This window comes from Monodon monoceros, unplaced genomic scaffold (genome assembly GCF_005190385.1).
Source record: "Monodon monoceros isolate NGI ecotype Baffin Bay Population unplaced genomic scaffold, NGI_Narwhal_1 Super_Scaffold_14, whole genome shotgun sequence".
NCBI lineage: Eukaryota > Metazoa > Chordata > Mammalia > Artiodactyla > Monodontidae > Monodon > Monodon monoceros.
The window spans coordinates 39188490-39203636 of record NW_021703770.1 but is presented as its reverse complement, the minus strand read 5'-3'; the positions used below and the strand labels follow the sequence as shown (position 1 = coordinate 39203636).

Below are 15147 nucleotides of genomic sequence, written 5' to 3'. Positions count from 1 at the left end.
CCATTTTTCTTTCTTTTAACCAATCTTACCTGTGGAAATCTTGAGTAGTCTTCAAGATGAAGCTCAATGCCACTTCCTCCAAGAAGCATTCCAGGATTGCACCAGCCAAGCAAGGAATTCTTTTTCCCGTCTAAGCTCCAACCACCTTACTTCACATGCCTCCATGGCCCCTTCTTATCTTCTATGTCATATTCTAGTTATTTGTGCAGTTGTCCTCATCCACATCATGTCCCCCTCCCACCAATATGTCATAACTATATCATAAGCTTCTTAAAGGCGAGACTGCCTTCTCCCACCGTGTATTCTCCACAGCACCTTTGCACAAGCAGGCACTCCATGGATTTTGCCAAGTGATTTTATTTGCCTTGTTCCCTGTATTGAGTAGTTCATGTACTGAGCGAAAATGTAGGATGCTTAAAATCCAACTTTTCTCCAGTGCTCCTAATTCCCCAAAATGGAATTTTTAAAAATAGCCCAGTTTGGGCTTCCCTGGTGGCGCAGTGGTTGAGAGTCTGCCTGCCGATGCAGGGGACGCGGGTTCGTGCCCCAATCCGGGAAGATCCCACATGCCGCGGAGCGGCTGGGCCCGTGAGCCATGGCCGCTGAGCCTGCACGTCCGGAGCCTGTGCTCCGCAACGGGAGAGGCCACAGCAGTGAGAGGCCCGCATACCGCAACAACAACAACAAAAATAATAATAATATTTTTCTTTTCATTTGAATTTTATCTAATGGCAGCAAATCTAGTGCCTTCCAGGTATAATCTTCCCACGGTTCATTTTCTTCCTATCTCTAATGCCACCTTCTTTGGCTTTATGGGACAGTCAACTTTACTCTGAGGACCAGGACAATGTCTTAGTCACCACTATATTCCCGGTACCTGATGGTGCCTGGGTGCCCAGTAAAATCTAAAGGAGGTGTGAGCGAATGAAGGCGAGAATGCTGCGTTGGAGAAGTCATGGGAGTTCTCTTGGGGCGAGAACTTTTGTCGGTCTCACGTTATTCTCACCACAACACTGTGAAGTAGGTGATATTGTCATCCCCACGTCACAGATGGGAAAACTGAGGCTGAGAGGATAAGCAAGTTCCTCCTGGTCACACATCCACAGTGATGAAACCAGATTGAAAAGCTGTGGGATATATGTGTACTGTGTTTGCCGTATGTGTATGTTATATGTGTGTGCTGTGTAGAGGGGTGTGTGTGTGTGGCGTGTGTGTGGTGTGTGTGGGGATGGTCCATGAGGACAAAAAGAGCTGTGTGTATAGGAAATGGTTTTGGATACTAGAAGATGCAAATGAGTTCCATCTGGAACCCAGTCCTAGCCCAGACATTTCACATCTGAACTAATATCCCCCTGGACTTGTTTGCTATAAAATGTCCTGGCAACCTCGTGGGGCCACTGAGAGGAACCATGCAAGAAGAAACGCTATAAGAAGCTTCAATATACACAAAGCACTGTATTGCAGAGAGTAAAGAAATGAAAAGGAAAAGACACAGTGGCCCCTGATTTTGAGTTTCCAGACACATAAAACTAACTAACGGATGCAGAATGGAAGATGTGTGACAATGAAAACTGCCGTCTCTCGAGCTCTTTACCGTACGGCAGACTGAAAGACATCCATCTCACAACCTTCCAAGGTAGGTATTATTAGCAACCCCATTTGCAGATGAGAAACTAAGAGTCAAGAAGCTTTAAACTTTAACTACTCCAAAGACACACATGTTAAATGGCACAGCCAGGATTCATCCCAGGCCCGTATAACCTGTATCTTTACTCTTATCACCTCCCTGTACTGTTTCCTCGACCAATTCAAAGATGCAAAGTGCAGAGATGGGAACCTTTGCTCCCAACTTGGAAAAAGGAGGAGAAAGGGCCAACAAAATAGAGAGAGACACCTTATAAAACTGTGTCGCTTTGGGCAATATGCAAGATCCCTTGATTGTCACTACTAGTGTATGTCTGATTACAAACTCAGAAAGATAGGGAGTTGAGAGAGCAAGAGCGTGCTGGGGGTGCCAGAGGTGTGAATGGGGAACAGCAGGAAGTCCCACCCTTGAAGCAGAAGGGCTACACAGCACCACTGGAAAGCAGCCACGTGTTAATGTCCAGCTGTAAAAATGTCAGGGAGGAGACTTTGGTTAAAAGCTTTGCAGGCTGAAAATCACCAGTTTCCTTTTTCTCCCCCCTAATCCTTTATAATTTCCTCTAATGCTTTACTCAAGCTTAGGACCATGAGCCTTCGGGGAGCAAAGCAAAGCCCATCTGTTGAGTCAGGAATTTTGCCAGACCAAAGTAAAGGTCAATCTTGCTTTTCCTATAACTTGGCATTTACATGACCTCAGATACTTGCTAACTGTATCAACCAAAAATCACTTTGCGTTATTGTGAATCACATGTCAAAGGAGAGATGTCAGGGATACTCTTTAAAACAGGTGATGACTGGGCTCTTGCCAATGAAGAGAAGAAATAAAATAATAGGTATGTTTCTTTATAATGTGCTTGCTCTAGAAGCTACATCAAAATGATCATAATCATCTTGAGTCGGGAGGAAAAACATTTCGGGATGCCTTTTTTATCAAAGATTTTATTTATTTTATTATAAGACATATAGGTAAAAACTTGAATATTCTGAAAAAGGTAGAAAATGGTAATAAAAATGGGCATTTTTCTTATTAAGAAACATGTTCATAAATATGCTTTATCAAATGTTAAAATGGTTGTTATTTTGCAAAATAATAATAAATAGAGCAGAGCTGTGGCATAAAAGGGTCAACCCAAAATGCTGGAAGTATTTATGTTCTGTGTTTTATAAAACTTCAGACCTTCGATTATATTTAAAAATTTGGTATTTTGCACTCCAGGTTCTCAATAATTTAGATTTTAAAAATATCTTTTTATGATGGCCCTATGATTTTAAAAATAATGCAACATAAAATGTGGTTTGACTAAATAGAATTTGATTAAGATAATTTTCCTTTAAATAAAAAATTATAAGACAACAGTAGTAAAGATATAATTTTTGAACCCATTAGTGGTACATGTAGCAGTTCCCAATTCTATACACTTCTGGATCCCTGACTGTGGGCACTGAACAAAAATTGTTTACTAAGCTTTAGTTTCCAGCAAGTCCATCGTTTCTTTTCACAGCTTCATGGAGCAATAACAGTGATGATCGTGATGAACCCAGTTCTGCAATCCTAGCTCCACAAATATAAGGTACAGAGAAAGAAGTTCTCCCTCCTTTGAAAAATTCCTTTGATGGCTTTCCTATATTTGTTTATGACCCACTGATCGGCCTCAAATTCACATAACAGAACACCAGGCAAAATTTTAATAATGAAAAATTCTTGTCTAGGCATGATTTTGTAGGCTTCAATTCTCTACTAGCCAAAGGAGAGAGGAAACACATGTGAACACCAACCATGTCCCCTAATGAGACTTGGGTGTTCGAGCAGCAAAGGTCAGGCTTTTCCTGTAAATAAATACTGAGTCTTCACAAAGCTCTTTCATTTCTCATGCATTTTGCTGCCCATCCGCCTAGCACGTTAGTTCCCAGCTAACAACGGGGGAAGCCACATCTAACAATACTTAAGAATCCAATCTAATATAGATTATGGGTCCCAATGGCCTTCAGTGATGTCCACTGGGGGACATTGGATGACTCCGGGTGCCTAGAGCACAGAGAGGTCATGGCAGGATTTGGACTTGAGCTTGAAGGCCATGTTCTTGTTGTTTTTGGCCACGATCTTGCCCCAGAAGCGCCTGGCTTTCCTGGGGATGCTCTCCCTCCTCTTCTGGTAGGCCAGCCGCCGCTCATTTTTCTCCTTGCTGTCCCGCCGGAGGCGGACCTGCCTCACAATGCCTTCAAACAGCTCCTTGACGTTATGCTGGACAGCTGCAGAGGTCTCGATGAACTTGCAGTCGAACACCACGGCACACGCTCTCCCTTCTGGTGGGGAAAGGAGGGAAGAAGAAAGTCAGGGGGGCTGCAGAATATGACCCTACACACAGAAAGCCAAGCTGGATGAGTCCTAATTTTAAATGGTCCTCTAGGGAACTCTAAGTCAGTCATATATGCGATGGATACAAGAGGCCACTGGGACACATGTCCTCCCAGGGCTTAACTAGAAGGAAAGACTCTCACACGAAGGTTCCTGGAAACAGGAGAGATGAGCTTTAGATCTGGCCCACCAAATTCACTGTGTGAAACTCCAATTTCATCAAATATCATAATATTAAGGAGTTTCATCAAATATCATAATATTAATTAGTCAAAGCCATAGCCTAAATTTATTCCCATAAGGAACTGGGTTGAATATTTTATAAACATTTGTTTAATGTTTACAACAATCTTTAAGAATACATTATCCCTTTCAGATAGGTGATGAGACTGGAGGGGAGAGAGGTGGTCCTTTAAAAACTTGAGGCAGGGCTTCCCTGGTGGCGCAGTGGTTGAGAGTTCGCCTGCCGATGCAGGGGACGCGGGTTCGTGCCCCGGTCCGGGAGGATCCCACATGCCGCGGAGCGGCTGGGCCCGTGGGCCATGGCCGCTGAGCCTGCGCGTCCGGAGCCTGTGCTCCGCAACGGGAGAGGCCACAGCAGTGAGAGGCCCGCGTACCGCAAAAAAAAAAAAAAAAAAAAAAAAAAAAAACCTTGAGGCAGTTCACATAGCCTGTAAGTGACAGGTGTGAATCCAGGCCTGCTTCACTCTCAAGTTCATGTTCTTTACTCTTTCTCCTGAGTCAGTTTCCTGAATTGAAAACAAGAATCTGACTATTTGACTTTCCTCTCTGAAAAAAATTTTTTTAAGCTTTGATGAGATATTTTGAAAAAAAATTGGAGAATTTCACACAGTACAATACAATTACGGCAATCTATCCAAACAAGCTTTTCTGCAAGTCTCATTTTCGAATGTTCTATTGTGTTCAATGACCAGGTGTCCAAGTTTTGGTTTGGAAAAAAATGACTACTGTAGACGGTCATTTCCTAAGAGTAAGACATTCCCAAGCTGGTTGGGTCTATTAAGTATTCAACAGGGTTCTTTTCTCCTGGGTGGAGCCTGGCAATGCAGTATTTTATTTTTTTACCATCGTACCAAATCTGTATTAGGCCAATAAAATTTTAAGGGCCCCCAAAGGCACTTGGGTGCCAACTCAACAAACAGGAATTATCCCTGAACCAAGTACGACAAAGGATACGTGACACCATCAGACTGATGCCTTAACTGAAACTTAGGAAGCAAAGGGTAAGGGCTGGGAGGGTGTTTCTCGGGTCTACAGGAACCAGAGGCAACCAGAGTGGAATTCTTAATCTCAGTGAGACTCTCACAGTGCCCCTAAATCAAAGTTCCCGTCCTTCTTGCTTGAAGATGCTACTTTCACTTCCCAGGACTCTTGAGATCTCCCTGGAGAATAGAAAGGACAAGGAGCAAAGGCTGGGGACTGCCAGTAAACCCCTGAGCATGACCTCTTCCCTAAAGGAATTCCAGGGAAAGCCTTGGGGATAGGGAGATTGGAATCCTGCTGGTAGAACAGATGATCTGCTGGGAACAGGGGCACCTTAGAGAGTATACATAAAACTCCATGTGGCATTTTAATAAGTCTCTGGTTCCAGCTTCATGAAAGAGGAAGGAAAGAACAACTGTTGGAAGGAAAATGCAGGTGACCCAGAGACAGTTTCTATGGTATTGGCACCACTCCTCTCACCTGATACAGACACTTCCCGGCACCGCACCAGGTCACTTTTATTGCCAACCAGAATTATAGGAATGTCCTCTGTCTGCCGGGCCCTGCGGAGCTGGATTCGAAGCTCAGATGCCTTCTCAAAGCTGGCTCGGTCCGTGATGGAGTAGACAATCAGGTAGGCATCCCCGACTTGCATGCAGTGGTCTTGGAGCCACTCATTCTCCCCCTGATAAAATGAGATCTCCCATGAGCTCAGACTTGCCTGGTAAATGCGGTGTTAGTTTGAAAGAGACAATGTGTTTATCCTAAAGTACCCTTGCTGATATGAGAAAGGAAGAAAACTTATTCCAGCTCTCCAAAAGGCATCAGTCTTCCATGCCTACAAGATGTCTGTGGCTGTAAAGACTCCTAGCTCAGACAGCACTGATGCCAAAAAGTTTTATGATTCCTACTACAGCTTGAGTTGATAAATTATACAAAGAGTCTGCCAAACAATATTTCAAATTTTATTTAAACTACCAAAAACGAGTCTTTCCTGGCTTCCATAAAACTCTTTTGCCCCTAAGTGACAAAATTAAGAATCCTCTTGTTAGCATAGAAGGGTTCTTAATAAACAGAAGGTCTAGCAAATGGGCTCAGAAACCCCAAACCTTTAAAAAACAAATGTTGAAAACTAGTAGTGAGAGTGTCAGCTTCATATAATATGTTTTTATGTAGTTTAAAATTATCATCCATACTTACTGGCACTTTCCCTAAAACAAATACACTTTTTTGTATTCTTGAATAGAACTAAAGGCAAATCACTGCAACTTGCTTGTTATTCAGAGCTCATTTATGAACGACTTGTTCCTTAGAACAGTTTCATTCCTCAGAAGTAAATGCTTTTAATCAAGAAAATGAGTCCACCTCACCTGCAACATCAAAAAGGGCAATGTCACCCTTGCCCCAAACAGCCTGTTGGAAGGCAGGCCCTGAAAGGAATTTACAGAGAGCTACAGGCTCTGCATACCTTATTTTCCCACATGTCCAGGAGTATAATTGTTGCACTTTCCCCATCAACAATCAGTGTTCGCTCATATGTATCTTCTGGAAAAGAAAGAACAGTGATCCTGGAGGCAGGCAAATAGGCAACACTTTTCTGTAAAAGGGTGTAGAAAATTATGCCAGAAAATAAACGTACTAAATATGCAATTAATTATGTAAATATACAGAGTAAACTGTGTAAATATTCACACAGGCAAATTATTTTTTTAATCACCTTCAACAACATTCTACGTATATTCCTCCAGTATTCTGCTTAGCAATAAGGAGAACACCTACATCTTCTGAACGTGTATCCCTAAATGCTTGAAATGAAAGGCGTTTGTTTTCATCATTTCTATACCTTTTATGTAGTAAAACCATTCAGGAGAATAAACTCACTTTACTGCTTTTGACTCAGAGTCCATGGACGGTGCCGTGAGAAACACTAACTGCCCAGCAGAACTGTAAACCCAGCTCATAAGCCTTCCGTGGAAACCCTCTGCACCTTTCAGTGGGGTGATTATTGAACATTCACTGGCCATTTCAGGAGTTTTCAGCTCAGAGACATTTCTCCTCTTTTGAGATGTGCAAGAAAAAAATCTTGAAACTAGCCCTGCTTTGGCGAAGTTTTCTTCGTTAAAAAAAAATACAGTTCCCTAGGAATAAACAGCCTTGTTTTTCCATCTTAAGTAGAACAGAAGTGCAGTCTCCAGCTCTACTTAGTAATGGAAACCTTCCCCCTGCACTTGAGCCCAGATGGAATGCAAGCAAAGGGTGAATGTAGTACAAAGGGCCAGAGCAGCTCCATCCCAGAAAAATCAGTGGGAGTGGGGAGAGGGAGGATTAACTGAGTTAACTGGGATTTTTGCAAGAGAGATTCCCATCAATCCCACACAATTGAACCCATACCCACTCTATTTTCACAATGAGGTTTCCTGTTTTGAATTGTATCATTTGAGAATTATGATCTTCATAATGATTTTTTGCCATTTTTCTTGCTGTTCCTTTTGCCTGGAATCTGTTCTCTCCAATATCGAAAGGCTTGTTCCCTTATCTCTTTCTGAGGGATGTGTTCCCTGACCATCTATTTAGAATTCCATCGCCTCTCTGCTACCAATAATCCTTACTCCCTTCCTTGTTTCATTTTTCTTCATTGTGCTGACTGCCATCTAACATGAATCCATTTAACTTGCTTATTTTATTATTTTCTGTCCCTCTCGCCTTCCAGAATGTTAAGGCAGAGACTTGCATCTATGCTGCTTACTGCTATTTCCCCCAGCACCCAGGACAGCGCCTGGTAGATTGCAGGTGCTCAGTAAATACTTATCAAATGAATGAATAAATGATAAATATAGCATTGTGGCTTGTGAGCACAAGCAAACCTGAATTCAAATCTGGGTGCCATATCTTATTAATGGTTTGGCTCAGGACTTCTTACTTAAGTTCTCTGAGCCTCAGTTTCTTCATATGTGAAATGGGATTGATAACAGTATCCACACCTCAGGGCTGTGACAGTTACATATATTAAGCCTGGGCACAAAGTAGGAATGCAGTAAGTGTTAGCTGTTATCATCACTTCTTCAGATGGAGGAAGTTGGCTCCTGCCATACTTGCCATTCCCTACTATAGGTAAATCCTAGCTTAAGAGCCCTGCATTGTAGGAACCAGGGCAATTCCTGTTTCATAATAGTGAGGAGTTTATAAAAAGCAATGCTCCTGGTTCAATGTTTCTTCCTCTAAGAATTAGAATCAGGAGAGGGAAAGAAAAGAAAATATGGACAAATGAGAATAAAATTAGCCAGGAATGGCTCTTTCTGTCAGTTTTCCCATCTCTTTAGGTGTCATTCTTCTAAATGATGTTAACAGTTTCCCACTGGGGGATTTTAAATCTATTATTCCCATCATGTCTGCCATCCACAATATGTATCATGAATGGGATCGCAGTGGAATGCCTAATTTGGCTTACTGGAGAGTAGGGCCTCATGACCTCAACAGGCAACTTTATACAACCAAGTGCAAATCATCAAAGTTTGAGCAGCACAGATGGGGGTAGGGGGCGGGGGAGCTGACTGCCCCTTACCACCTCAGAGTTTTTCTCTTTTCTCTGAAAGACCTCCCTGCACTCAGAAAACTCAAAAAAGCACTTTCTCTGCCCTCAGCTCATCACTCACCACGCAACAGTAGGCACAAGAGATTCATTTCAATCCTTAGTAGTTCAGACAGAAACATACTGTATTCCAATAGCTAAGGGGAAAAGCAAACTCAAACTTTCTCTTGGTTTACGAGGTACCAGAAGAAGTCTAGAGGAAAAGTGGACTAAAGATTCCAGCTGCAAAAATAAGGCCAAACTGCTTTTCTGTTCTGGAAAGTTCCCGACAGGATCATTCTGACTGGACTTACCTCTGCCTGAAAGTCATTGTGCCGGAAACCCAAAAGCCTAAAGCAATACACCTCCGCCCTGCTTTGTGCATATGCCCTGCACCTGGGCTTATGTATCACCTCTGGCCACATGCCCCAAGGATTTCTCACTCAAAGCATCCTGCTTGAGAGCCTTCTGCGACCAGGAGAGGACCTGCTTGCAACCAAAGCTCTATCTTCTCTTCCTCTCTTAGTCCCCACCTTTCAGCCTTTTCAAGGGTTAACTGGGTGAGAAGAGGGGAAATAAAAGAATATAAAATTCTGGAAGAGTCCTTTGAAACTTGCTCTGGGTTAAGGTGTATGTAGAAAGGGTTAAGGCCTATTGGCTTATAAGGCTTTTCAGTAACCTGGTCTGGGGAGTCCTCATTTTTCCGGTCCTCTCCATGAAAGACAGGGGTGTGTACTCACACCCTGTGTAGCAAGAGAGATCATCCTGAGGTGTGGGATGGAGTTTGTTGTCTGCAGCCATCTTCCCCGGACTAGCACACCTCGATTCGTCTGTCTGCATCTGACCCCCACTGTGCTGGGAGGACCATCCTGCTCGAGACTGGCTCAAGCGCTGTGTGTGAACCTGCCCAAGAGTTCTCTTACCCGCTGGAACCGGCTAAGGCAGCCCCTCGAAAGTTCTGAGGCTCCAGCACCCCTCTCCCCTCAAAACTCTCAACTGCTTTCAGCTTTCAGAGCGCAGAGGATCCCAAGGAACCCTAAAGGAACTCCTGCCTAGGAATACTGGCCTATCCTCTAGTGGCTCATGTCTCCTCTGCACACATCACGGGGTCCCAGCCAAGGGGGACCAAAGTGGATGAGGACTTCAAGCAATGAAAGGTCCAGTTGTGGAAGATAAGCCCAAGGAAAGGAAACAACAGATTCAGAATCAGCTCTAACTAATGTTCGTTCACTCGGTACTTACTATGTGCCAGGCACCTGTTATCCTCTTAATACAATTTAAGTAGTTATTGTCTCTATTTTACTAATAAGGAAGCTTAATGAGGGTAAGTTTCTCGTCTCCAGGGCACCTAGCTAAGTCAGTGTCGAAAGTGGAGTCCAAACTCACATCATCAGGCTGCGAGTCCGGTGCTCTCTCCTGTACTCCCTGTGCACACGTGCAATGCCTTCCACCTACCTCAGGGCTTCCAAAACCTAGTGGTCCTTAGGGTCCAGCTCAGAGACCACCACTTCCATGAACACTTTTCTGATTTTCACAGCCAGAAGTAATATTTATTTTCTCCTCTGAATTCCCACAGCACTGCCCTTTTACCTCTTTGAAGACACTCATCACACCCTATCGATTTATAGCTGATCTCTACTGCATATACTGTGAGCATCTTTAAGGAAGAAGCCCCGTGACTCTTTGTATGTCCTCAGAGTGTTGCATCAAGCTCCACGGTATAGGGTCAGTAACTGTTTAAGGATGAATGGATGGATGGATGAATGAATGAACGGCATTAAGCGCGCACAGAGAGTCATAAGATTATTGCAATATAATCTTAACAACATCCATCTTTATTTGGAGAAATGATGATGAGAGTATTGTGTAGTTTCTTTCTTATGGTTAATGCTGAAAAAAGAACAATGCAGTGAAATGCCGTGGAAAACCCTCTCCTTGGGAAACATAAAAGCCAACTAGTGATTCCAATAGCCACCTATACGTAAGGGCTGTAACCCTAGACAGTATAAATTTAGTTACTCAAATAGGACACATTAGGTAGGATGAGTCAGCTGAGAAGCTTCTTGTTGCCCAAGTTTCCCTCTTTGAGGAGATAAGGAAAGGATTCTCTCTGCCAACTGCCCCCTCTCCCTATTAAACAAAGAAGCTTCCCAGATACGGAAGCCTGCCTTCTCAAGTTTCAGGGATGGGTCAATCTTCTTAATCCTCTATGCCTATGGGGATACCGCCCTCTGGATAGATACCACTGCACTCTTAACAGACAAACATTTTTGAAAGTCTGTTATCCACTAACTGTTTCAATTCCTCCCTCCTAAAGAAACAAACAAAAACTCTTGGTTGGTCTCTCCTTTATATCAGTCTCCAAAGCACTTTATTGTTACTTCTTAAGGTATTCATTTAATTTTATCCTGCTCTGAATTATAGCCACTGACAGCTCCTTCCTAAGAGGGTATGTATGGTGTACCTCGTTCATCACTGGGTACCCCAGAGCCTAGCATGGAGCCAGGCATGTGGTCGGTACCCAGCCCAACGTGCTACAGTATGTAACAACATTTGGATGCTAAATCCCGGGGTTGCCGAGTACAGCGAAAGAACACAGGATTTAGGTTCAACCACAACTAGTTTTGAATCCTGTCCAGACCATGGACTAGCTTTTTCAACCTGGGAAAGTCACTTGACTTCATAAGCTTCCAGTTCTTCACCTGTAAAATAGGGATATTAATACCAAATTGGTTCAATTTTCGTAAGTATTATCAAAACACTTGTGGGAAGTAATTAGCACAGTGCCTGGCATATAGCAAGTTCCCTATCAATAACAGAAGGAGAACACCACAAAACTAACATTATAAAATCCTGAGTTCTAATTCCAGCTGTCCCAGTGGGTGATTCTAGGAAAGTCCCTAAGACTCAGTTTACCCATATGAGTACAGGAATAATGTCAGGACCAAAATAAACAGTAGCAAATATAAGGCTCCCAAAAAAGTGCATGTCTCACTGCAAATGTGCATTCCAGATGGTAGTTCCTCCTCCCTTTCTCCTGTAGTGACACTCACCCACAGGCTTTTACATCAAAAGAGATACTGACCCTCTTTCTCCCTTGAAATATGGTTTAGCTATCATCCCTGAGATTTCAGGAGTGAGGAGAGAAATCAATGTTCCATCAGTGAGTCATCATTTAAAGCCAGTTCAGACCTGCCTCATGAAGCAGTGAACTCCCGGACAATGGAAGAATAAACGTTTAGTAGAAATGGGCTGACAGTAGTGAGGAAGGAGTAGGATTTCTATGCATGAAGTAGAGGGCAGAACCGAGTCATCACTAAGACATCTTCCTACTCCGGAAGTCTGTGATTCAGCTGTGAGTTGCAACTGAGCGTAGAGACAGACCATGCCACTGGGACAAGAACTGGAAGGCTCTCCTTCATTTCTGCAGCTGCAAACAGGGACACACAGCGACCCTGGCATTGTCTAAGATGGGAGCCGTGGCTGAAAGACACTGTATGAAAACCATCGAGTATTAGGATCCTCATCTTACTTCCCAGAATGTAGTGCTATGCTTTACGCGTATTTGAGGAAGATGGGAATTTTTGAGGCTGTGTCACCTCAAATTAGTTTTGGAAATCAAGGCTTAAATAATAAATATTTTAAATGAGATTGTACAGGGAAAGTTGTCTTGAAAAACTGTAAGACTCTATACAAATATATGTATCATCATTGTTGTATTTCACTATTTTTTTAAATGTGCTATTTAAAATACAGATTTTAAATGATTTTATACCCTCAAAAGCCTCTAATATTGCAATAAACAAACTAGTGAATTCATCGTAACAGTTTTTCAAATCGGTTTGGTTTTAGGTGTCACCATGGAAAAAGGCTGTGTCTACACTCAGTTCTTGAAAGGTCCAGGTCAGAAATGGCAAAAGCCAGAGGTGGGATCCTGACCCTCTGGCTCTGCCCTCTATAACTTGTCTCCCCAGTCCCTTTAGAGCTGGAATCTAAGCAATTCCCTTTCTGGCCCAGGTTCTATCTACGAGCATTTTCATTTTCTTGTCCCAGGGGCTTATGCCAGTGCTTCTGTGGGGACTCAGCTCCTGAGCTGAAGCCAAGAATGCATAATCGCAGTTCCCAACTCTGCAGATAAATGACCCACCTACTCGCTCTTTCTCCTGGACCACTGCTGACCACAGAAGCCCGCTAGGGCTAGTCCACCTACCTCCCAGCATTTCGCAGTCACTGTCCATGCTGTCATGCACGCCTGCAAAGATGCTGGCCAGAGTGGACTTGCCCACCCCCTGCTCCCCTATGAGAACCACCCGGTAGTAGGTGTTCCCCGACTCGGAGGAGATGACTGAGTCCGTGGAGTCGGAGGACCAGCTCCGGCGGCAGTGGTCCTCGGGGGTAGCAGAGTGACGGTTGCGCTGGCTGTACTGGTGGGGCTCTTTCTGGACCATCAGATGCCTGCCATCGGCTGGGATGCTCCAGCGCTGCTGCTGCGGCTGCATGCCCACAGTGCCCTGGCGCATGGTGACATTATTCAGAGTCATCGTTGGGTCCTAGAGAGCAAAGCAGCCAAGGTGTTAGCATTAGGAAGCGTGAGTGAGAGTTCAGGGGGCTTAAACACAGTCATCAGTGATGTTTTATTAAATGAGGTGAGACCCAAGTAACCCTAACACAAGGAACACCAATGAAGCCGTCAACAGGCTTTCAACCGAACACACACACACACACACACACACACACACACACACACACACACTGTTACCAGCTCCTCAGGCAGATTGTCACTTGCAAAGAGGAAAAAATGCCATTAATATCCCCCACTGCCCTGGGGCTTCCTCCATCTTCAAGGAAGCCTGGGGATTCCCCACTCAGAGCTGGCACAGAGGCAGCCAGAAGGAACCAACAGCCTCCAGAGATGGCTTGAAAAGCAACAAGTTAATGCAGCTGGGGACCAGCTGGCCAGATTAGCTGCTCTTGTCTAAACATGGCTCTTAATTGCACCAGCATCCAGTGGGCCTCAGTGGGAAACACGTGACAATGACATCACTCACCCTGGCTGGACTGGACAAGCGATTATTGGAACTTCCATGTTTAGTAAAGTTGCCCGGATGCTCCCCAGCTGCCTGAATTAGCTATTATTTGGGGGGGCGGGGGGGAAGAATTTGTTTGAGGTTTATGCCTCAGCTCTGCCCTCCTGTCCACGGATATCACATTTAAAACATCCCAGCCCCATGCCTTGTCTTTCTGGCAGGGAAACGACCCGCTCAGGTTCAGACCTGTCAAATTCGCAGAGAAAATGCTTCACTCTTATTAAACCATGTCCGCTTCAAGAGTTCTTTAATTCAACTCAGATTTCCACCTTTCTGAAGCAAATCAGGTCAAAGACTCTCCCCAAAGACATTCAACAACTTCGCTACAACTTTCCCTTTCCCAAGGGAAAGCTGCACGGAGGTCCCCCTTGCACGGAGGTCTGTACTCCCAGGCTGCTTGAGATAAAGTAGAAGCATTCTTATTTGAATCAGCAAGATCCACTCGGGAGAGCGAGAAATGCGCAGACACTCCCCTTCCCACGCTCACCCCCACCCTCCACACCCCAACCCGTCGATGACACTAAGCACGACCCTGACCGCGATGATCAGCCGGGCTTTTTAATCTCACGTGCAGCGCCCCCGTTGGCCGACTTGAATTCAAACAACCAGAGGCTGACGGCTGCCCTCTGACCACAGCCTGTAGGACGAGGTGGCCCTCTTCCTGAACTGAAGCAAGGAACCTGCTGATGACAGATGGCATCCTTTGCACCTTAAACCTTGCCCCCGACCTGGAAAACCACAGTGCGGACAGCACGTTCCGAAGGCTCTTTTCTCAACTTAGAAAGTTCTGCGGGCTGGGAACGCCCATCCCTTCCCCAACCAGCCCCCCACCCCTCTCTAGAGTCGGGAGGGCCCCCGCGGGCCGCCTGGCTTACTTGGGCGTCCGAGGGTCGGTGAGCGCTGTGATGCTGGGGCCGCCGAGCGCAAGGGTGCTCGCGCGTTGCCGCCGTCTGCGCCTCCGCGGGAGCCCGCCGCCCGCAGCCGCCGCGGCCCCGCGGTTTATACCGGCCCGGCCGACCCGCGCCGGGGCTTTTCCGTGACGTCAGCGCCCCCGCCGGGAGGGGCTGGCTGTGCAGCAAACCCGGACTTGCAGCCACTTCACTGAATCAGTTACTCGCCATCATGTGACCCCACTCTCCCCTTTTAAAAAATAACGACAGTTCAATCCCGGGCTCCTTTATTTTGTTTTGTTTTGTTTTGTTTTATTTTATTTTTACCAGGTGGATACAGGAAGGTGAGAAAACACACTAAGTGCCACATAATCGCGC

General features: G+C 44.9%; 1 protein-coding gene across 5 annotated transcripts; it reads right to left on the bottom strand.

The window, feature by feature from the left end:
* Positions 1-2292: 2292 nt before the first annotated feature.
* GEM (GTP binding protein overexpressed in skeletal muscle) lies at positions 2293-14835 on the bottom strand. Of its 5 annotated transcripts, none has more exons than XM_029223246.1 (6): positions 14755-14834; positions 14417-14559; positions 13003-14272; positions 6693-6769; positions 5705-5909; positions 2293-3948 (listed from the first exon to the last, which is right to left on the bottom strand). In XM_029223246.1, exons 3-6 carry the CDS (start codon positions 13331-13333, stop codon positions 3671-3673), a joined length of 891 nt encoding a protein of 296 aa, XP_029079079.1. In that variant the 5' UTR covers positions 13334-14272; positions 14417-14559; positions 14755-14834; the 3' UTR covers positions 2293-3670. The 5 variants fall into 5 exon arrangements, with proteins under 5 accessions (XP_029079079.1, XP_029079078.1, XP_029079077.1 ...); XM_029223245.1 differs by having other exon boundaries at positions 14417-14562; positions 14755-14790; XM_029223244.1 differs by lacking the exon at positions 14755-14834 and having other exon boundaries at positions 13003-13342; positions 14066-14272; positions 14417-14736.
* Positions 14836-15147: the final 312 nt, after the last annotated feature.